General features: G+C 41.9%; 1 protein-coding gene across 7 annotated transcripts in view; it reads left to right on the top strand.

The window, feature by feature from the left end:
* The window catches only part of TTC17 (tetratricopeptide repeat domain 17), a 147,740-nt gene that overhangs the window by 75,021 nt on the left and 49,216 nt on the right, over positions 1 to 23,503 (top strand). For 4 of the 7 annotated variants that reach the window (XR_016217573.1, XM_002709063.6, XM_089309447.1 and 1 more), the window contains exon 17: positions 12,652 to 12,822. The exons of the other annotated variants lie outside the window; for them this stretch is intronic. Coding sequence is in view for 3 of the 4 variants with exons in the window: in XM_002709063.6 (XP_002709109.1) it covers positions 12,652 to 12,822 (171 nt within the window). In the remaining variant the exon portion in view is untranslated. The remainder of the gene's footprint in view (positions 1 to 12,651; positions 12,823 to 23,503) is intronic. 7 annotated transcript variants of the gene reach the window in all.

The raw sequence follows: 23,503 nt of genomic DNA, 5'->3' as shown, positions 1-23,503 counted from the left end.
AGAGGAAGCGAGTAGCATTATCTCACTCACCCACTAGAAGTTCACGTATCTGATAGGCAGCTGTGTTCTCCCAGCCCCAGACTCCACTCTTTCTAGTGGGCATTACAAATTAATGTTCCTTTGGTTCTCATTGAAAACTGACACCTATGGGTACATCACTAAGTCTGAAGAAGGCTGTTGGCTTTGTTTCTTCAGTGTTCTTGCTTGAGAAAATTTCCCTAGGCTGAAGGAAGCCAGAAATCTAAACTAAAAATTCTGACAAGAGCTGTGGCAGCTGATTGTTTTTTTTTTCAATACACTTCCTTCATAGAAAACTCTTTAAACATCTAAGGGATGCTTAAATTCCCTGTTTAGAGATGGAATCTGATCTTTCACATTTCTGGAAGAAGTTATAGCTGCCTGGACATTGATTCCACACTGAAGTCGTTTCTAAAACAACCTGTACACATCGTGGTATCTGTCTCAGTCAGCCCTGACTTGACTTCCTATGCACAGATCAGCTCCACTCTGAACTCTGGCAAGACCAAGAGGCCAGATTCACTGCCAGTCCCTGCTCTGCCTGTTCTGAGAGGAGGCACGGAGTGTCAGCTCACAGCAACCAGCCCCACTCTGAACTCTGCAGAACAGATGCTCCTTCCATGTGTGAACAGAGGATTCCCTGGGATGGACTCGACTCTGGAATATGTAGTAAAAAAGGAAAACATGCACACTTGGGGTCACGCGCTCTTCTTTATTTATTTTAAATCCTCTTCTGATTCATTCACCTCACCAGGAGAGAAGGGCAGTGTACACCTGAGATTGCTGATTTTATGTCTTTAATGTGGTCTGTTTTCTATCTGACATTGCATTTTAAGGTCAGTAAGTACATAACCATTACTTCAAAACCTCCTGCAAAGAGGAGGAATAACTTCTAATCTTCACTAGCTGGGGAGGATAACTGTGGTTGACAACAGTTGATTGAATGTTTCAAAGTGGCTGGAAGAGAGAATTCTGAATGCTCCCAACACAGAGAGATGATAAGTATCAGAGGGGATAGATACACCAGTTACCCTGATCTGATTATTATACATTGTATACATGTGTTGAAGTGTCACACAGTGTCCATACCAAAAAAAAAAAAAAAAAAAAAAAAAGAGATTTCTGAATAACAAGTCTAAAGGGCCATTACTTCTTTGTTTTTTAAGATTCATTTATTTATGTGAAAGAGTGACAGAGAGAGAGAGACAGCAAGATCTTTCATCTGCTGGTTTACTTCCCAAATGACTACAACTACTGGACCTGGGCCTGGGCCAAGCTGGGAGCCTATAACTCCATCTGGGTCTCTCATGTGGCAGGGTCTCAAGTTATTGGACCATTCTCCACTACTTTCCCAAGTGCATTAGGAGAGAGCTGGATCAGAAGTGGAGCAGCCAGGTCTCAAACTGTACTGTAGGGGATGCTGGTGTCACAGGTGGTATCTTAACACTCTGTATCACAACACAACCCCCCTTTTAAATTTTTTTTTTAAGATTTATTTATATGAAAGGCAGAGTCACAGAGAAGGAGAGACATAGGGAGAGATCGTCCACTGGTCCACTCCTGTCTACAATGGCCGAGCTGGGCCAGGCTGAAGCCAGGAGCCTGGAACTCCATCCAGATCTCCTACGAGGGTGCAGGGACCCAAAGACTTGAGCCATTTTCTGCTGCTTTTCCAGGCACATTAGCAGGGAACTGGATCAGAAGTGGAACAGCCAGGATTCAAACCCAAGCCCATATGAGATGCTGATACTGTATGTGGTAGCTAAACCTTCTGCAACACAATGCCAGCTGCCATTGAAATCATTTCTTTTGTCTTCCTCAAATAGCATAGAGCAGAAGAAGTGAGACAATTCATTTGTCTCTCAGGTGTAGCCATAAGCAGCCTAGATTTCACTCAGATGCAGAGTTCTATATACTTATGTAAGCAGTGCTTTTATTAGTAGTGTTTCCCAAAATTCCCTTACAGCAGGACAGCAGCTTATCTCTCCATTTCAGATAAAGAACCTAGACACGAAGAAGTAGACTGATTTGCCCAGGTTCACAGACTCAGGCTTCAGCTAAGGCAGAATTTGAATTCACACCATAGATGTTCTTCTTGCTAAAACGTCTCTTGGACTCTGTTACAACCTCTGAAAGTGGAAATCGTGAAGGTGTCTGTTCCCCGTGAGGTTTCTTTCTTCCTCTTACTCCGGGTGGCACCGAGACCCCACCTGCCAGCTGTGGTAGAAGCTTTGCAGTAAAATTTGAAGTAGTTTTATGTATCAGTGACAAGCATCTGAAAAATACTCTTTTGTTAACATTGATTTATTTTACTGCCTTTTCTAAACAATGGATATTTTACTAAAGAAATAAATGTCATGAAATAATATGATGAAGTACCATTAATTATATTAAGAAATGAAGCATTTGCATGTTACTTTTTTTTTTTTTTCGGACAGGCAGAGTGGACAGTGAGAGAGACAGAGAGAAAGGTCTTCCTTTACCGTTGGTTCACCCTCCAATGGCTGCTGCTGCCAGCGCGCTGAGGCCCGCACACCATGCTGATCCAAAGCCAGGAGCCAGGTACTTCCTCCTAGTCTCCCATACGGGTGCAGGGCCCAAGCACTTGGGCCATCCTCCACTGCCCTCCCGGGCCATAGCAGAGAGCTGGACTGGAAGAGGGGCAACTGGGACAGAATCCCGCCTCCTGACCGGGACTAGAACCTAGTGTGCCGGCGCCGCAGGCGGAGGATTAGCCTATTGAGCTACAGCACTGGCCTGCATGTTTCAAAGTTACATTTTTACCCAAAAAAATCAGTTTCATAGCTGCTTAATTTTGAGTGCAATTGGGTAGAAAGGGAAAAAGACATATACTATGAAAAGTCACTCATATGTGTTCAGAGCATGGTGATGTCCATATTACCCATCCAAATACCTTATATTTTAACTGAATGTACCACAATTCTTCCTATAAAATAACGGCTATGGCTGGTGCCGCGGCTCAATAGGCTAATCCTCTGCTTGCAGCACCGGCACACCGGGTTCTAGTCCTAGGCGGGGTGCCGGATTCTGTCCCGATTGCCCCTCTTCCAGGCCAGCTCTCTGCTGTGGAGGATGGCCCAAGTACTTGGGCCCTGCACCCCATGGGAGACCAGGAGAAGCACCTGGCTCCTGGCTTCCGATCAGCGCAATGCGCTGGCCGCAGCGTGCCAGCCGCGGTGGCCATTGGAGGGTGAAACAACGGCAAAAAGGAAGACCTTTCTCTCTGTCTCTCTCTCTCTCACTATCCACTCTGCCTGTCAAAAATAATAATAACTTGGCTAGAAGGCAGAGAAAGGAAAATGTAGTCTAACATAAACTCATTAGAGCAGGGATAGTTGAAAACCTTCAGAATTTCCCAGTGTTCACGAAATTTTTAAGCTCTGCAACTTTGCGTTCAAGTTCAAATTCTAGCTGCCATTACAAAACAGTTATTGCCGGCACCGTGGCTCAATAGGTTAATCCTCCGCCTGCAGCGCCAGCACCCCAGGTTCTAGTCCTGGTTGGGGCACCAGATTCAGTCCCGGTCGCTCCTCTTCCAGTCCAGCTCTCTGCTGTGGCCCAGGAAGGCAGTGGAGGATGGCCCAAGTGCTTGGGCCCTGTGCCCGCATGGGAGACCAGGAGGAAGCACCTGGCTCCTGGCTTCGGATAAGCGCAGTGTGCCGGCCATAGCAGTCACTTGGGAGGTGAACCAATGGAAAAGGGAAGACCTTTCTCTCTGTCTCTCTCTCTCTCTCACCGTCTAACTCTGCCTGTCCAAAAAAAAAAAAAAAAAAAGTTGTTTCTCTGGAATTCATTATAGAGCAGGTAAGGTAGGAATAATGTTCTGTAAAAAAAAAATGTTTATTTATTTGAAAGAGTTAGAGAGAGGGGAGAGAGATCTTTCAGCTAATGGCTCACTCCCCAAATGGCCGCAACAACCAGCACTGGGCCAGGCCTACACCAGAAGCTTCATCTGGGTCTCTCACATGGGCACAGGAACCCAGGCACTTGAGCCATCTTTCTGCTGCTTTCCCCAGTGCATTAGCAAGGAGCTAGATCAGAAGTAGAGAAGGCAGGACTTGAACTGGTGTCCCTATGGATGCTGGCACTGCAAGCAGTGGCTTACCCGCTATGCCACAACGTCAGCCCCAGGAGTAATATTCGTATTTGTGTGTGTGAAAAGTATGTTGGAAGGAGAGAGATTTGGAGAACTGAAGCAAGGCCAGCAGCCTAGAGGGAGCTACTGAGCAGCCAAGAAGTAAGTGCTGGTGTAACTTAACCTGGTGTCTGTAGTCTGCTTTCACGTTGTAAGGAATGAATTCACGCTGAATTAAAATGTCCTTCAGACATCTGCACAGCACACGGGGAGGCTGATTTCCAAATGTACCATATGTTTTAGGGCTTCCATACTTGAGCAGTTTAATCTGAATTATTTACCATTTTCTTCCACAAGATTGGTAGAAATGAACTCTGCTGCCTCCAGTATCCCCTACACACACCCACGCACACACCCCCACAATGAAAGTAGAAATTAGGCAGATCTCTAATAACTTCAATGAGCCAATTGCTTATACTAGACCTTCTGATTTGGCTATAGCTAAAAGACCTTGTTTTTTTGTTTATTGAAAAAAAAAAAAAGCATAGAATAACTTCTCACTGCATGGCAAAATTCCATAGAGACAACCCTAATAATAATGGCAGGCTACTAGGAGCTATTCAGCAGACCACCTCTTTACATTTAATTCTCAATAAACCAATGAAGTGGATACTGTTATTAAGCTCAGTTTGCAGATGAGGAAACATATCCAAAGAGGTTTAAGAATAACTCTGCTTTACAGAGCTGGGATGTAGTAGACACCATTTGAACTCAAGTACGATGGCACCGGTCTGAGCTCTTAACTGTGTTTAAGAACCACATGGTCTTGTCATTGAGAGGAGTTTTAATTATTTGGCTCTTAATCAGGTTGTGATGCCCCACTACTCTTGTGGCATTTTTTTATTACAACCTGAAGAGCTGTAAGATACCCAACCAGGAATGTTTTAACCAACTTAGGAGTTCAGAAGACAGGAGGCCTTTTTAAGAAGTAAGTAGTGGCCAGCGCCGTGGCACACTAGGCAAATCCTCGGCCTGCGGCGCCGATACTCCGGGTTCTAGTCCCAGTTGGGGTGCCAATTCTGTCCCAGTTGCTCCTCTTCCAGTCCAGCTTTCTGCTGTGGCCCGGGAGGGCAGTGGAGGATGGCCCAGGTGCTTGGGCCCTGCACCCACATGGGAGACCAGGAGGAAGCACCTGGCTCTTGGCTTCAGATTGGTGCAGCGCACCAGCTGTAGTGGCCATTTGGGGGGTGAACCAACAGAAAGAAGACCTTTCACTCTGTCTCTCACTGTCCATAACTCTGTCAAATAATTTTTAAAAAGTAAGTAGTAACTCTAGTTAGATAAGTAAGTAGTAACTTTAGTTAGAAAGTGGAAAATATTCTCCTAAGAACTTTGTAAGTAGAATTAATATGTGACAATAAGAGATTTCCCTAACCTTAGTAATGATAAGGGTTCCTGAAGATTTAATTTACTCTGAAAAGCTATTTAGCCATAGAATAAATTGTACCTTTATACCTTAGGAGATAAAGTATATTAAAAGTTAAGTTGTTCCCCATCCTGTATACCTTTGTAGTACAAATTAGTTAATATTAATAACCCAGTTTATGCAGGAGGTCCTCTAATGAAAGAAAAGAGTACTGAATTGTCTAGGCTGTCACAGCAGTTCCAGAATCAGAAATATCCTTGGAGTTTTATACTTAGTTGGTATTATGTGGTAGTCTTTTCCTTCTAAGAGAAACCAAACTGCTGGGGTTTAGATTAGATGCTAAATGCTTTGCAGGCATGTGCAGAGCATTCTGCTCAGACAAGTGTTTCCATTTTCACCTGGGACCTTATTATCTAAAATATTTCATTTAAATCATGTATTCCTTTAAGGACAAAAAAAAGTCATACCTCTCAAGGTTAGTGTGAGCCATCAGCAAAAAATAATAGTCATATGCATGGAAGATGACTTGCTCCTTTCCAGGCGTCCTTCCATTTTCCCCCCTCCAATATTTCCTTGTTTCTTTAACAAGAACATCTTCTCTTCTGGGAAATTAACTAATATTTCTCCATGTAGGCAACTTTATCGTTCTCTTTGAGCTGGAGCAGACCTACCCTGTAGACGAAAGAACAGAAACTCGTCCTTTCTGAAGTGCTTCACTTCCCTTTAGTCAGGCGGCAGCAGTTTAACTCAGCTGTTTAATGCAAGTCACACCAGAACTCCAAAACAGCTTGCTTTTAGCTCTCAAAGTCAGTGTTAACAATTCTAGTCTTAAAGCATTTTGTTTATTTGATCATTTTAATGCTGTCTGCTTCCAAGAAGCCCCCTACCAAAGCCCCTTGTTGTTCCTTTCATTTCCTTTCTTTTCCCTCATTCTCCTCCTTGATCCCTGTTCTGAGGGACGCTGGCCCCAGTGTCGAGAATTGGAGGGCAAGGTATTCTTAGAATGGCCAAGTCTTACTCCAAGAGCACCTCTGGTGGGTTTGAGGTCATAAAGGAAGATTAATTTTAGCCTGGGAGTCTTTTGCACATCATACCTTATAAATTACCTATAAGACATTTTGTAGGTAGTGTAGACATTTAAAAAGATGAAACTAATTAATATTTTGCAATAGAAAGAGGGTGGAAGAGAAACAGAAGAAATGCAAAAGTTGTGTGAGGGAAATAGAAGATAAAAGTTCACTGAGTTACAGTGTTAAAGGTTTGTCCTTTGCTTTTGTAACCTTACGTTTTACAGAATCTGTATCAAGGTAAAAAAAAAAAAAATGCTTCCATCAGCACCATCAAATCATGATTGTCATCATTATTTCTTCTCTACTTTTAAGTTTTGTTTATGTGTATCCCGATGAAGAGATTCCTCTGAGAAGTGATGTTGTTCATGGTAAACGGTAGTTAATCAGGCATGCTGAGTTGTTTATCATTATCACTCTATTTTCTTTTAATGCTGTTACACATAGTTTCCCTGTACTTAACTGCACCTACCAGATGGTGAAACAGAAGTGGAGGCAAATCAGTAGCCTCTGTCATGTCACAGAAGAATCTGGAGAAAGAAAACAACTACCATTACTAATGACTTCTTCCCCATTAGCCCTCCATGTGTACACACAAATACATCCCCACCCTCCCACACATAAATGAGAATTCCAGTTCCTGTTATTTTTGCCCAGCATATTATTATTCTTTGCTAGAATGCTGCCTTCTCTACTTTCTCTGTCATAGGTAACACTGACCCATGGAAAGCCTAGAAGCTTTGCAGTGAGATAAACCAAAGTTTTACCATTGATTCTCATAGTACAACTCATTAAGGACAGAGGTCCTACATGCACAGTGACTCCTGTTGTTGATTTAACAATTGACACTCTGATTTATGAAATCAGTGATCACCCGAGGCTCTTGTCATGAGCTGCCAACGCTATGGAAGCCTTTGGAGTCCACAAACTCTGTCTGTATTTAGACAGGGCCATAATCAAAGTGGAAGTTCTCCTCCCTTCAGAGAAAGGTACCTCCTTCTTTGATGGCCCCTTCTTTCCACTGGGATCTCACAGAGATCCTTCATGTAGATTGTTTTTTGCTACAGGGTCATAGATTTAGATCTTTAATGAATATTGGGTAGATTTTTGTATAAGGTGTAAGGTAGAGGTTTTGCTTTATGCTTCTGCATGTGGAAATCCAGTTTTCCCAGCACCATTTGTTAAGTAGACTGTCCTTGCTCCAGGTATTGGTTTTACCTCCTTGATCAATTATAAGTTGGTTGTAGATGTTTGGATTGATTTCTGGTGTTTCTATTCTGTTCCATTGGCCTATCCATCTGTTTTTGTACTGGTACCAGGCTGTTTTGAGTATAACTGCCCTGTAATTTGTCTTGAAATCTGGTATTGTGATGCCTCCAGCTTTGTTCTTTTGTATAAGATTGCTTTAGCTATTCGAGTTCTCCTGTGCCTCCATATGAATTTCAGCATCATTTTTTCTAGATCTGAGAAGCATGACTGTGGTATTTTGATTGGTATCACATTAAATCTGTAAATTGCTTTTGGGAGAATGGACATTTTGATTTGGTTGATTCTTCTAATCCATGAACATGGAAGATTTTTCCATTTTTTTTTGTATCTTCTGTATCTTTAATGTTTTGTAATTCTCAAAGAGATTTTTGACAACCTTGCTTAAGTTTATTCCAAGGTATTTTATTTTTTTTGTAGCTATTGTGAATGGGATTGATCTTAGAAGTTGTTTCTCAACCATGGCATTGTCTGTGCATATAAAGGCTGTTGATTTTTGTGTATTGATTTTATATCCTGCTACTTTACCAAACTCTTCTATGAGTTCCAATAGTCTCTTAGTGGAGTTTTTTGAATCCCCTATGAAAAGAATCATGTTGTCTGCTAATAGGGATAGTTTGACTTCCTCCTTCCCAATTTGTATCATTTTGATTTCTTTTTCTTGCCTAATGGCTCTGGCTAAAACTTCCAGCACTATACTGAATACCAATAGTGAGGGTGGGCATCCATGTCTGGTACCAGATCTCAGTGGGAATGCTTCCAAGCTTTTCCACATTCAATATTATGCTGGCCATGGGTTTGTCATAAATGCCTTCATTGTGTCGAGGAATGTTCCTTCTGTACCCAGTTTGCTTAGAGTTTTCATCATGAAAGGGTGTTGTATTTTATCAGATGCTTTCTCTGCATCTATTGAGATAATCATACGGTTTTTCTTCTGCAGTTTGTTAATGTGGTGTATCACATTGATTGATTTGCGAATTTTGAACCATCCCTGCATACCAGAGATAAATCCCACTTGGTCTGAATGGCTGAGTTTTCTGATGGATTCTATTGGCCAGAATTTTATTGAGGACTTTTGCGTCTGTGTTCATCAAGGAAATTGGTCTGTAATTCTCTTTCTCTGTTGCATCTTTTTCAGGTTTAGGAATTAGGGTGATACTGGCTTTGCAGAAAGAATTTGGGAGGATTCCCTCTTTTTGGTTGTTCTGAGTAGTTTGAGAAGAATTGGAGTTATTTCTTCTTTAAATGTCTGGTAGAATTCAGCAGTGAATCCATCTGGTCCTGGGCTTTTCTTTGTTGTGAAGGCCTTTATTACTGATTGAATTTCTGTCTTGCTTATGGGGTCTGTGTATGTTTTCTTTGTCTTCATGGCTCAATTTAGGTGGGTTGTATGTGTCCAGGAATCTATCCATTTCTTCTAAGTTTCCCAGTTTATTGGCATACAGCTCTTTGTAGTAATTTCTGATGGTTCTTTTTATTCCTGTGGTGTCTGTTGTTACATTTCCCTTTTTTCTCTAATTTTATTGATTTGGGTCTTCTCTCTCTTTTTTTGGTTAGTTGGGCCAATGGTGGGTCAATTTTGTTTATTTTTTCCAAAAACCAGCTCTTCCTTTTGATGATCCTTTGTATTGTTATTTTTTGATTCAATTTTGTTGATTTCTCTAATTCTAATTATTTCTTTTCTCCTACTAGTTTTGGGTTTGGTTTGCTAGATTTTTTGTTTTTCTAGATCTTGGAGACTCATTGATAGCTCAATTATTTGGTGCTTTTCCAATTTCTTGATGTAAGCACCTGTTGCTATAAACTTTCCTCTTAACACTGCTTTTGCTCCTCTCCTCAATGGCGATCAGTGCCTGAGCGCTAGCCCCAGTGGGTATAATAATCACACACCCTGTCCCAAGGCCCACACAAAGGATCTGTGCAGTCCTCGGTGTAAGTTCAGATTCCCCACCCCGTGTCTCTCACCAGGTAACCAGGAACCCCTGAGCTTGTAGCATCTCCCACTGAGACTGCCCAGTGACCCAGCCACACCATGAGTCCTCCCACACACCCTGGTTGTTTTCACAGTCCTGGTGCAGAAGCCTCACACAGTCACAGGCTCCTAGCTCCCTGTTAGTTCTCCCCCTCCAGAGTCAGGAGTCTCCACTTGGCTGGCTGTGCAGCGCAGACACAAACTGACGCAGCTGTTACAAATGTCCAAAATGGCACCCGCTCTATCCGCTTGTTGCAGGAGCATTGTAAAGTGATCAGGAAGAGAGAAATGTGTCTGTCCTGTCCTTTTTTTTTTTTTTTTTTTTTCCTCTCCTCTAGTTTGGTAGGTACACTTTCCCCTACAGGGCTCCAGGCCGGGTTCCCTCTAGGCTCTTCCTGCCACTTTTTCACTAGTGGCTTGTGCTGCTGCATTCTGGTCTCACCTCACTCTCCAGTGCTGGTGCATAGCTCTTGGCTGCTGCAGTTCGAGCCTGGGCACCCAGGCCCTCCACATATGTCTATCATGTCCCTCTAATTTCAGTAGAGGTTCCTCTGCCATTTTTTCCCCAACTCTTTCCTGAGACTACACCCTCTCCACTTTTTTAAAACTATCTTCTCCTGGGCTAGAGCAATTAGCTCTCCCTATTCCACCATCTTGGAACCAACTGCAAAAACTCTAGAAACAAAGAATTCTGTTGCAACATAGCCTTGTTTTATTTGGTATCCTCAAATAAGTGATAATGTAGAATTGGCAAATGGAAGGTTACTCCCTAAACATGTGACCTCCTTACTCCAAATTTATTAGAATTGGAAGAAGATTCTGAGTTCATTATGCTTTCTCAGTCTGTGAAGGGAAATCTTATGAGAAGTACTTTCTTAAGGAATCCAAAAGGATGTCATTGAATCCACAGAGAGACTTCTTGTAGTGACATTGGTTGTAGTTTAATTGGGTCCATCTATCTCTTTGAGAGAACATTCTCTAAAAAATGAATGTTGCAAAATGTTGGAATGTTCTGCTGAGTAGAGGATAGCAGTACTCATACATTCTTATCCAAAGTATTTGTCCTCTAATAGGAAAGTCATGGACTTCCACTCAATATGCCTCCTCAATGACGGTATAGATGGCGCATAAGGGAGTAAGACAACACATCTTCAGTGAACTAAATCAACTGGCATTTACCATTGGTGTTCAAAGGAGAGACAGATACCATAGCCAGGTCTCTGCCACAGCAGACATATTAGACTACTAACAAATACCCCTACCCAGAGATTGAACATTAGATAAAACCAAATAATGGGAATATTTGTCTACATTAATATATAATCCTTAATAGAATCAAAACCCTTCAGCTCATTTGGTAAAATTATAGTAGATGTTAGTCTCACTGAACATGTCAAAAATATATCAAGAGGGCTGGCGCCGCCACTCACTAGGCTAATCCTCCGCCTGCAGTGCCAGCACCTCGGGTTCTAGTCCCGGTTGGGGCGCCGGGTTCTGTCCAGTTGCTCCTCTTCCAGTCCAGCTCTCTGCTGTGGCCCGGGAAGGTGGTGGAGGATGGCCCAAGTGCTTGGGCCCTGCACCCGCATGGGAGACCAGGAGGAAGCACCTGGCTCCTGGCTTCAGATCAGTGCAGCGTGCCGGCTGTTGCAGCCATTTGAGGAGTGAACCAATGGAAAAACTGAAGACCTTTCTCTGTCTCTCTCTTCACTGTCTAACTCTGCCTGTCAAAAAAAAAAAAAAAAAAAATATATATATATATATATATCAAAGTGTGCCAGGATTACACTCAAGTTGTGCTATTTTATGCTTAGGTAAATTTTTATCCACACAATTAGAACTTGTTTTCCAGAAGAAAAACAGGTGCCTTTATTATGTTGTAGTCTTAAATGTGAACTCTCTGACATCATCCCCCTTTAGTTTTTTGGGTTTTAATTTTTTATAATCTCTCACTTTTTTTAAGATTTTATTTATTGGAGAGGCAGAATCACAGCCAGACAAGGAGAGACAGAGAGAAAAGTCTTCTGTTCACTGGTTCACTCCCCAGTGGCTGCAGTGATCAGAGCTGGGCTGATCAGGAGCTTCCTTGGGTCTCTTATGTGGGTGCAGGGGCCCAAGGACTTGAGCAATCTCCACTGCTGTCTCAGGCCATAAACAGAGAGCTGGATTAGAAGAGGAGCATCCGGGATAGTAACTGGTGCCCATGTGAGATGCTGGCGCCACAGGTGGAGGCTTAACCTGCACCACAGCACTGGCCTGGTGTATTTCATTTTAAGCTTCAATGTAAGAATATTATTACTTCTCTGCCATAATTCATTTATCTCAGCCTTATTCAGGTATTAATTGGTTATTTCTCACCTTTGAAAGACGAAAAAAAGCTTTTGGATGATATTTTTAACTTCAAGGAAATAGTTCATAGCCATTGTGAATGGAATAAGGTCTTAGGGCTTGATCTTTGTTGTTTATGCCTCCCCAAACAAAATACTCATTCACGTTTTGCTAGAACAGATTTTACTCATTTATGTACCAGTCTTCTTAGTGTCGTTTATCGACTAGCTCATTGAAAGAAGTAAGATAAGTTGTATTTGCACCAACCCAGTACCATAGCAGCTATAACTTGCACTTCAGTGTAAAACCTTAAATCACAATAATGATCTGGCTTTGGGTCCTCCAGCTCACTGGTTTTTGTGCATTCTGCTGGAGAAAAATTAGCATTGTCACCTTTTACCTCTTAATATTTTGGGACCTTGCACTATGGAACTACATAAGAGAGATGTTTCTCATGTGCTGTGTGTCTCTTGTCTTTGAGGTCATTGTCATGAGAAAACCCTGGACAACAGCCACGACAAGCAGAAATACTTTGACAACGCACAGGCACTAGATGCTGCTTACGAGGAGCCGTCTGAGAAGGGAGCAGAGGAGGACCCCGTGCTTTCTGTTGAGAATTCAGGGAGACACTCAGAGGCCCTTAGACTGGAGAGTAAGTTGCTTTGACCTGGGCTATACTTCGGGGCGGGGGTGGGGATCAACTCTCAAGCTTTAAGCTTAGCCTTTCTCTGCTTTCAAGAGTTTGTTTCCTTCTTTTCACATCACTGCTTGTTATATTGTGGGATTGTGAGGGTGTTCCTCAGATGGTGAGGCAGAAGCCAGGCCACAGGTGAAACGTGCTTCTCATGCCTTCGTTCTCCTCCACTTCAGTGTCACTTTTTGCTAGAACAGATCTGACTTGTTGATGTACCAGTCTTCCTTCTTAGTGTCATTCTATTGAATGAGTCATTGAGAAAAGGAAGATGAGTTGTATTTATACTGACCCAGTAAAGTATTAGGATTTGGAATAATGGGCATAGTTACTAGACCCTCTGCTAAAAGTCTGTTTGTTTTGAGTTATGCTATACTGAGTAGTTCTTAAGATTATCACTCAATTCAGAATTGCCAAAATGAATGACTTTTTTCGTTAGCGTCCATCCTACTTGACCACTTGACCACATTTGGAGCTGTGTTCTACTCCCCACTCTTGAAACTCTCTTCTCTTAGTTTCCGGAATATCATTTGCTCCTGTCCTCAGACCATCTTCTTCCATTTCCTTTGCTTTTTATTTATTCTGTGCTTTGTTTGTTGGATTACCCAGAATCTTAACGTTAGTCCTTTTTTACCCTTCTATCCATGTGTTATCTCTTGGTGATTCAGGTACCTTTGAATACTCCAATGACTCCAAATCCATATTTTCAACTAAAACATTCTCTGCAACTCTAGATCTTATTTCCACATATTTAACATATACAGAGTTGAACTTGTCCTCACTTTCACTCAATTTTCTGAACTGCTTCTAATTCCTGTGTTTCTAGTCTGGCAGCACTATATCCTAATCAGTCTCTAAGACCTGTTGAATCTGTCTTCTCGTCACCTGTTTCCTCTGCCACTGCCTGAATTCAGATTCTCTTCATTTCTGCCTGCACTGTTGCATAGCCTATATACATGGAGAGGAAGAGAGGACATGTAATCAATACAGAATTTAAAAAGTAGAAGTAACCACTGCCACCAGTTTCTCATGTGTCCCAAGAGTTGCTTCTAAAATCTGATCAGGTAAGTTGCCTAGATTCAAATTTTTCTGTAGCTCTCTGTAGGAAGAATCCAGAAGTCTTAGTTTGGGTCATAAGGCATTCTGGTCTTTATTCCCCTCATCCCATGCTGTTTTGAGCCTCCATGTCACTTGGTCAGGCTGGAAATGGCCTCTAGGGACTCTGCTTTATATGGATAACTCCCACACGTGTTCAAGACCCAGCTCAAAAGTCACCACCTAGAGGCCGGTGCTGTGGCCTAGTGGGAGAAGCCGCCATCTGCAGTTCCAGCGTCCCATAGGGATGTTGGTTCAAGTCTCGGCTGCTCTGCTTCTGATCCAGCTCCCTGTTAACGTACCTTGGAAAGCAGCAGAAGATAACCCAAAGTCCTTGGGCACCTGCACATACGTGGGAGAACTAGAAGAAGCTCCAGGCTCCTGGCTGCAGCCTGGTCCAGCCCCAGCAGTTGGGACCATTTGGGAAATGAACCGGAAGATGGAAGATCTCTTTCTCTGTCTCATTGTCTCTCTCTAATTTTGCCTTTCAAATAAATAGACAAATCTTTAAAAAAAAAAAAAAAAAAAAAAAAAAAAAAAGTCACCCTCTCTGTGAGGCATTCACAAAGGTTTCCAAGTTTCCAAGTGTTAGGTACCCCACCTACTGACTTGTTTCTACTTTTTGTTGAGGCACATTTCTTTTCCTTTTTTTTTTTTTTTTTGTTTGTTTGTAAGATGGATTTATTTATTTGAAAGTCAGGGTTACAGAGAAGGAGAGGCAGAGGCAGAGGCAGAAAGAGAGAGAGAATATCTTCCATTTTCTAGTTCACTCCCCAGATGGCCGTGATGGCTAGAGCTGGGTCAGTCTGAAATCAGGAGCCAGGAACTTCTGGTTCTCCCATGTGGGAGCAGAGGCCTAAATGCTTGAGCCATCTTTTGCTGCTTTCCTAGGTGCCTTAGTAGGGAGCTGGATTGGAAGTGGTGCAGCCAGGACTAGAACCAGCACCCATTTGGGATGCCAGGATCACAGGCAGTGGCTTTATCTGCTACATAAAGCACATTTCATACAACATTAATTGCTTGTATGGTTGGTTTCCTGACTATGTGAGCCTCTAACATCCCTTGTCCTATATAACTTTATGTTCCTATATGTAATAAATATTTTTAATGAAATGTGATGTTTACCTTTCTGTGTAGGTTACATTAACATATTTAGCAATTTTTAAAACATTTTTCCTTCTGAGATTGTTGTATATGATATCTAAATATGCAAACTAAACCTCAAAGGGGAATTTGTGACTTTGACCTTTGTGGGTTTAGCAATTGTGTTTCATGCATTCTACCAGAAATTATTGGACTTTAAGGAAACGTATTAACACTTACCAACTCCAGAGAGATTAATTCTTTTATTTCTGTTTTTTTTTTTTTTTTAGAAGATTTATTTTATTTGAAAGGCAGAATCACAGAGAAGTCTTCCATCTATTTGTTCACTCTCCAAATGATTGTAACGGCTAAGGCTGGGCCAGGCCAAATGCAGGAGCCAGGAGATTCATCTAGGCCTCCCACGTGTATGCAGGAGCCCAAACACTTGAGCCATGTTCCACTGCTATCCCAGGCACTTCAGCAGGGAGCTAGATCAGAAGTAGAGCAGCCAGGACTTTAACTGGTGCCAATATGGGATGCTGGCGCTGCAGCCAGAGGCTTAACCCTCTACGCCACAGTGCCAGACCTGAGAGATTAATTCTTAAACTAGATAACCAGGTTGTCCATTTGCATGTGAACTTTTCCTTTGGTTCTTGGTAACATCATGTCTTTTTGGCGTCATGATACAAACACAACTAGATGAACTACATGAGCTTACTTGGTATGCTCAGAACCATTAGAAACAAAGCAGATTAATGTTCAGGGGCATTTTATTCCATTTATAGAAACAGTCCTTGTTCCAAAACAGTACATCTCCCTGATCACCAGGATATTTATTTTTTCTTTTTTTTTTCAATTCTCCATCATACCTTCCCTTTATTTTTCTCCCCAGCAACCTTTTATTTAAGATATGAAAACTTACTGCATTTCATAAATACAACTTTAGGGACACAGTGATTCTTCCCATCCTAACTGCACTCCCACCCTTTCTCTTCCTCCCTCTCCATTCCCATTCTTATTTTTTTACTAACATCTATTTTCAATTAACATTATACACAGAAGATTATTCTAAGTAAAGTGTTCCACAAATAGCATTAAAAAACAAAACTGTTCCTCAACAGTCAAGACAAGGGCTGTTCAAAGTCTTCTCAAAGTGTCAGTCCACTTCCATAGATTATCGTTTAGGTGCTCTGTTAGTACCACAGGTCAGGGAGAACATGTGGTGTTTGTCCTCTTGGGACTCGCTTATTTCACTAAGTATAATGTTTTCCAGTTGTATCCATTTTGTTGCAAATGACAGGATTTCATTTTTTTACCCCTGTGTATTACCCCATGGTGTACATTTCCCATAATTTTCTTTATCCAGTCTTCAGTTGACTGCAATTGGGTTGATTCCATATCTTAGCTATTGTGAATTGAGCTGCAGTCAACATGGGGGTACGGATAGCTCTTTGATATGCTGATTTCATTTCCCTTGGGTATATTCCCAGGAGTGGGATGGCTGGTAGGTCTATATTCAGATTTCTGAGGTAACTCAATACTGTCTTCCACAGTGGCTATACCAGTTTACATTCCCACGAGCAGTGAATTAGGGTACCTTTTTCCTTACATCCTCACCAGCATTTATTGCTTGATTTCTGTTTGAAAGCCATTCTAAGAGGGTAAGGTGAAACCTCATTGTGGTTTTGGTTTAGATTTCCTTGGTGGCTAGTGATCCTAAGCATTTTTTCATGTGTCTGTTGCCATTTGTATTTCCTCTGTTGAAAAATGTCTGTTTAGGCGGCGCCGCAGCTCACTAGGCTAATCCTCCACCTGCGGCGCCAGCACCCCAGCCTCTTTTTTTTTTTTTTTTTTTTTGACAGGCAGAGTGGACAGTGAGAGAGAGAGACAGAGAGAAAGGTCTTCCTTTGTAGTTGGTTCACCCTCCAGTGGCCGCCACGGCTGACACACTGCGCTGATCCGATGGCAGGAGCCAGGTGCTTCTCCTGGTCTCCCATGGGGTGCAGGGCCCAAGCACTTGGGCCATCCTCCACTGCACTCCTGGGCCACAGCAGAGAGCTGGATTGGAAGAGGGGCAACCGGGACAGAATCCGGCGCCCTGACCAGGACTAGAACCCGGTGTGCCAGCACCGCAGGTGGAAGATTAGCCTATTGAGCCGTAGCGCCGGCCCACCCAGCTTCTAGTCCTAGTCGGGGCGCCGGATTCTGTCCCAGTTGCCCCTCTTCCAGTCCAGCTCTCTGCTGTGGCCCGGAAAGGCAGTGGAGGATGGCCCAAGTGCTTGGGCCCTGCACCCCATGGGAGACCAGGAGGAAGCACCTGGCTCCTGGCTTCGGATCAACATAGTGTGCAGGCCACAGCACGCTGGCCACAGCGGCCATTGGGGATTGAACCAACGGAAAAGTAAGCCTTTCTGTCTGTCTCTCTCTCTCACTGTCCACTTTACCTGTAAAAAACAATAAAAATAAAATAAATAAAAATGTGTGTTTAAATCCTTTGCCCATTTCTTAACTGGGTTGTTTCATTGTTGTTGAGTTTCTTGAGTTCCTGTATATATTCTGTATATATATTAATCTTTCATCAGTTTAATAGTTTGCATATATTTTCTCTCAGTCTCTCAGTTGCCTCTTCATTTTGCTGAGTGTTTCTTTTGCAGTGCAGAAGCTTCTCAATTTGATGTAATCCCATTTGTCAATTTTGGCTTTGATTGCCTGTGCCTCTAAGGGTCTTTTCCAAGAAGTCTTTGCCTGTGCTAATGTCTTGCAGGATTTCCCCAATGTTTTCTAATAAATTGATGGTATTGGGTCATAGATTTAGGTCTTTGATCCATTTTGAGTTGATTTTTATTTAGGATGTAAGGTAGGGGTCTTGTTTCATATTTCTGCGGGCAGAGATCCAGTTTTCCCAGCACCATGTGTTGGAGAGACTGTCCTTGCTCCAGGGATTGGTTTTAGCTTCTTTGTCGAAGATAAATTGTAGATGCGGGGGTTGATTTCTGGTGTTTCTGTTCTGTTCCATTGGCCTCTCCATCTGTTTCTATGCCAGTACTAGGCTATTTTGATTATAACTGCCCTGTAGTATGTCTTGAAGTCTGATATTGTGATGCCTCCAGCTTTGTTTATGTTGTATAAGATTGCTTTAGCTATTCAGGTCTCCTGTGTTTCCATATGATTTTCAGCATCATTTTTTTTCTATATCTGAGATGAATGTCTTTGGTATTTTGATTGGTATTGCATTGAATCTGTAAATTGCTTTTGGTTATATGGACATTTTGGTGATATTGATTCTTCCAATCCATGAACATGAAGATTTTTTCCATTTTTTTTGTGTGTGTCTTCTTCTGTTTCTTCCTTTAATGTTTTATAATTTTCATCATAGTGATCTTTGACGTGCTTGGTTAACTATATTCCAAGGTATTTAATTTTTTTACAGCTATTGTGAATGGGATTGATATTAAAATAAGTTATTTCTCAGCCATGGCATTGTCTGTGTATATAAAGGCTGTTGATTTTTCTTTGTTGATTTTATACCCTGCTATTTTAACAAACTCTCATGAGTTTCATTGGCCTCTTAGTGGAGTCTTTTGGATCCCCTATATATAGAATCATGTCATCTGTAAATAGGGAGAGTTTGACTTCCTCCTTCCCAATTTGTATCCCTTTGATTTCTTTTTCTTACCTAATGGCTCTGGCTAAAACTTCTAAGACTATATTGAATAGCAGTGATGAGAGTGGGCATTGTTGTCTGGTTCCAGATCTCAGTGGAAATGCTTCCTACTTTTCTCCATTCAATAGGATACTGGTCATGGGTTTGTCATAAATTCCCTTGATAATGTTGAGGAATGTTCTTCTATGCCCAATTTGCTTAAAGTTGTCATCATGAAAGGGTGTTGCATTTTATAAACTGCTTTCTCTGTATCTATTAATAATCATATGGTTTTTGTTCTTCAGTTTGTTAATGTGAAGGATCACATTGATTGATTTGCAAATGTTGAACCATCCCTGTACTTGGTCTGGGTAAATGATCTTTTAGATGTGTTGTTGTGTTCAATTGGCTAGTGTTTTGTTGAGCATTTTTGTGTCTATTTTCATCAAGGAAATTAGTCTGTAGTTCTCTTTCTCTGTTGTATCTTTTTTAGGTCTAGGAGTTAAAGTGATGCTGGCTTCATAGAAGGAGTTTGGAGGATTGCCTCCCTTTCTTTTGTCTTGAATAGCTTGAGAAGAATTGGAGTTAGTTCTTTAAATGTCTGGTAGAATTCAGCAGTGAAGGCATCTGGTCCTGGGCTTTTCTTTGTTTTGAGGGTATTTATTACTGATTCAATTTCCATCTTGGTTATTGGTCTGTTTGGGTGTTCTGTGTCTTCATGGCTCAATTTAGGTAGGTTGAGTATGTCCAGGAGTCTATCCATTTCTTCTGGGTTTCCTGATTTGTTGGCATACAGCTCTTTATAGTAATTTCTGATGACTCTTTTATTTCTCTGGTATCTATTGTTACATTTCCTTTTTCATCTCTAATTTTATTGATCTGAGAGTGTTCTCCCTGCTTTTGTTTGTTTATTTGTTTGGTTAGTTGACCAATTTTATTGATTTTTTCAAAAAACCAGCTCTTTGTTTCTCTGGTCCTTTGTATTTTTTTATTTTGCTTTGTTTTGTTTCAATTTCATTTCTTCTCTAATTTTAATTATTTCTTTTCTCCTACTAATTTTGGGTTTCGTTTGCTGTTGTTGTTCTAGGTCCTTGAGATGCATTGATAGCTCATTTATTTGGTGCCTTTCCAATTTCTTGATGTAGGCACCAATTGCTATAAACTTTCCTCTTAACATTGCTTTTTCTGTATTCCTTAAGATTTGAAACATTGTATTGTCATTGTCATTTGTTTCCAGAAATTTTTTTATTTTTTCTATGACCCACTGTTCATTCAGGAGTATGTTGTTCAGTCTCCATGTGTCTACATATGTCCTAGAGATTCTTGAGTTGTTGATTTCCATCTTCATAGAAGATGCATGGAATGCTATTGATTTTTTTGGATTTGTTTTATAGCCTAGCATGTGGTCAACCCCAGAGAAAGTACCATGCATTGGTGAGAAGAATGTGTATTCTGCAACTGCAGGATGAAAAGTTATGTAGATATCTGTTAGGTCCATTTGGTCTATGTCAGTTAACTCTGTTTCCTTGCCCAGTTTCTGTCTGGTTTTTCTGTCCAGTGCAGAAAGTGGGCTATTGAAGTCCAGCATTACCATTGTATTGGAGTCTGTGTCTCTCTTTAGATCCATTAACGTTAGTTAATCCGTGCAGCTCATCTGTATCTTTGAACTGGAGACTTTAGGCCATTTACATGCAAGGTGACTATTGATAAGTAACAACTTGGATCTGTAGTTTTTCCATAAATATTCCTATTGTTTACTTTGGATTTCATTTGTACTTTTACTGGAAGATTTTCTGCCTTCACCTTCTTTCATAGTGATGACCATGTGTCTATGTTTCTGTGTGTAGCACATCCTTAAGTATCTTTTTTAAGTCTGGACAGGTGGTGACAAATTCTTTCAATTTCTGTTTGTTACAGAAAGTCTTTATTTCACCTTCATATGAGAACTTTGCAGGGTATAGAATCTGATTTGACAGTTTTTTTCTCTCAAGACTTAGGATACATCTTGCCATTGTCTCCTAGCCTGTAGGGTTTCTGATGAGAAGTCCACTGTGAGTCTAATTGGAGATCCTCTGAAAGTAATCTGGCGTTTCTGTTGTGCACATTTTTGAATCTTTATGTTTTACTGTGGAGAGTTTGACTACAATATATCATGGTGAAGTCTTTTCTGATCATGTCTATTAGGAGTTCTATGTGCTTGCTGTACTTGAATGTCCCTTCCTTTCTCCAAACCAGGGAAGTTTTCTGCTATTATTTCACTAAAAAGGCCTTCTAATCCATTCTCTCTTTCCACGCCTTCAGGAGCTCCTAAGACCTGTATGTTAGGTCATTTGTTAGTATTCCATAAACCTCCAAGACTATTTTTTCAGTTTTCTAATTTCTTCTTTTTTTTTTTTCTTTTTGGTCTGACTACAAAATTTCCAGAGCTTTGTCTTCTAACTCAGATATTCTTTATTCTGCCTCACCAAGTCTGTTATTAAGGCTCTCCTCCACATTTTTTGTTCGATGTGTTAAATTCTTCATTTCCAATATTTCACTTTATTTTGCTTTAAAATCTCAATTTCATGGGAAAATTTTCATTCATTTCATGTATGGATTTTTTTTAATTTGTTGATTTGCTTCTTTTTTTTTTTTTTTTTTTTTTTTTGACAGGCAGAGTGGACAGTGAGAGAGAGAGACAGAGAGAGAAAGGTCTTCCTTTGCCGTTGGTTCACCCTCCAATGGCCGCCGCTGCAGCCGGCGCACCGCGCTGATCCTGGCAGGAGCCAGGAGCCAGGTGCTTTTCCTGGTCTCCCATGGGGTGCAGGGCCCAAGCACCTGGGCCATCCTCCACTGCACTCCCTGGCCATAGCAGAGAGCTGGCCTGGAAGAGGGGCAACCGGGACAGAATCCGGCGCCCCAACCGGGACTAGAACCCGGTGTGCCGGCGCCGCAAGGTGGAGGATTAGCCTATTGAGCCACGGCGCCGGCTCTGTTGATTTGCTTCTGATTACTTCTGAGTATTCCTATGATCATTTCTTCAATCTATGCATCATGTTGTGTTCCTTTGGGAGCATCACGTTGCCTTCCTTATTACTTCTTGAATTTCTGTGTTTATTTTTAGGCATTTCTGGAGGTACTTGTTGGGGTTTTTTTTTCCCCCTGTGATGGCTTTTATCTTTGAACTAGGCCTTTGTGACTTAATGGAGCGTCCACTCTTTCAGTGAATACCCAGAGGTGTGTGCTGGGTGTTGCCTGGGAGCCCTGTTCAGTGCTCCAGGGTAAGGAGAGTGTCCAAGGTAACACCCAAGTTGGGCGTGGTAAATCTCTTTTTTTTTTCCCTTTGGTCAAAGGGGAGGGTTTGATCAGCTCTGTTGGCATAGTCTTATGCTCACCTCCTCTCCTCCAAGGAGACCAGTACCCAGGCTCTAGCCCCCAGTGGTTGCAGTATTCCTCTGCACTGCCACAAGAACCACACAGAGGACCCATGCAGTCCTCAGTGTGAGCACAGATCCCACAGCAACGTCTCTTACCAGGCAATCAGGGAGCCCTAACTGTGTGGAGCCGCCCACAGTGACCACTCAGAGACCCAGCCACACCCTGATCCTCCCATGCAGCTACCGTGTTTTCATAGTCCGTTCCAACACACCAGGCTCCTACAGTCACTAGCGCCCAGCTGTCTGTCAGGTCTTCCAGGCAGACTCAGGTGTCTCCTCTCCATTGGTTGCTGGGCTCACAGACACAAGCTGGCGCAGCTGTTATGTATGTCCAAAATGGCGCCTGCCCTATCTCAGCTAGTTATAGGACGCTGGTGCCAGGTAGTCAGTGAGAGAGAAACATGCTTCCCCCACCTTTTTTCCCCTCTAGGTTGGCAGGTACACTGTCCTCCCTCTGGGCTCCAAGCTAGACTCACACCAGGCTCTTCCCACAACTTTATTGCCAGTGACTTGGGCTGCTGTAATCTCCAAAGCTGGTGCCAAGGCTCTCGGCTGCTGGAGTCCTCATCTGTGCATGTCCACACCCTCCATGTAGATCCACAGTGTGCCTGGAAACTCCCATGGCATTTCCTCTGCAGTTTTCTCCCCAGCTCTTCCCTGAGATTGCACGCTCTCCACTGTTGTTGTTGTTGTTGTTTGTTTGTTTGTTTGTTTTAACTATCTTCCCCTAAACTAGAGCAGTAAACTAACTCCCTATTCTGCTATCTTGGAATCCTTAATCCAGGATATTTGTGACAAACAAGTTAGTCTTTTGTCCCATGGGACAATTAAGACTAAAACACAGCCGAAATCTTGCTCTGTCTCCCCTTTTTATGAACACTTTATTGTGTGAGACAGATTATGACGCAGTGTGTGTCTTTAGTCCTGTGTTCCCATGTGGTTCCCTTTGGCCCACACTGGTTGCCCTGACTGGGAGGGACTAAGTGATCCCCAGGTCCCTTCAGCATCGTGCAGGCTGCCTGTCAGTTCCCTGATATGATAATGGCTCATCCGAGTTTTTCTGTCAGGTGTTAACCTTGCTTTGCCTGTGTCTAAATTCTCCCAGTGCATTCTTTCTTATTCCCTAGATGCTGACAACAAGTCCATGGGACGATAGTTAGCATAGAAGTTAGCATATTCATACCAGTAGGCTTCCTATGGAAAGCTTATCACAACCAGAAAAATTTCTTTTGTTGGCTAAATGCCTTGCATAGACTTTAAAGAATTTTTGAGAAATGTTCTTTTTGGGGAAAAATGTGAAGAAATATAAATAGCTAAATTCTTTCCAATAATCAAATGTTATAACAATCACTATATTTTTGTTGCACTCTATCATTCACAAAGTGTTAGTTATCTTTTAGCCTTG

The sequence above is a fragment of the Oryctolagus cuniculus genome, chromosome 1 (genome assembly GCF_051225735.1).
Source record: "Oryctolagus cuniculus isolate XC-2025 breed Fujian yellow rabbit chromosome 1, ASM5122573v1, whole genome shotgun sequence".
Lineage (NCBI taxonomy): Eukaryota > Metazoa > Chordata > Mammalia > Lagomorpha > Leporidae > Oryctolagus > Oryctolagus cuniculus.
This window is presented reverse-complemented; position numbering and strand designations above follow the sequence as displayed.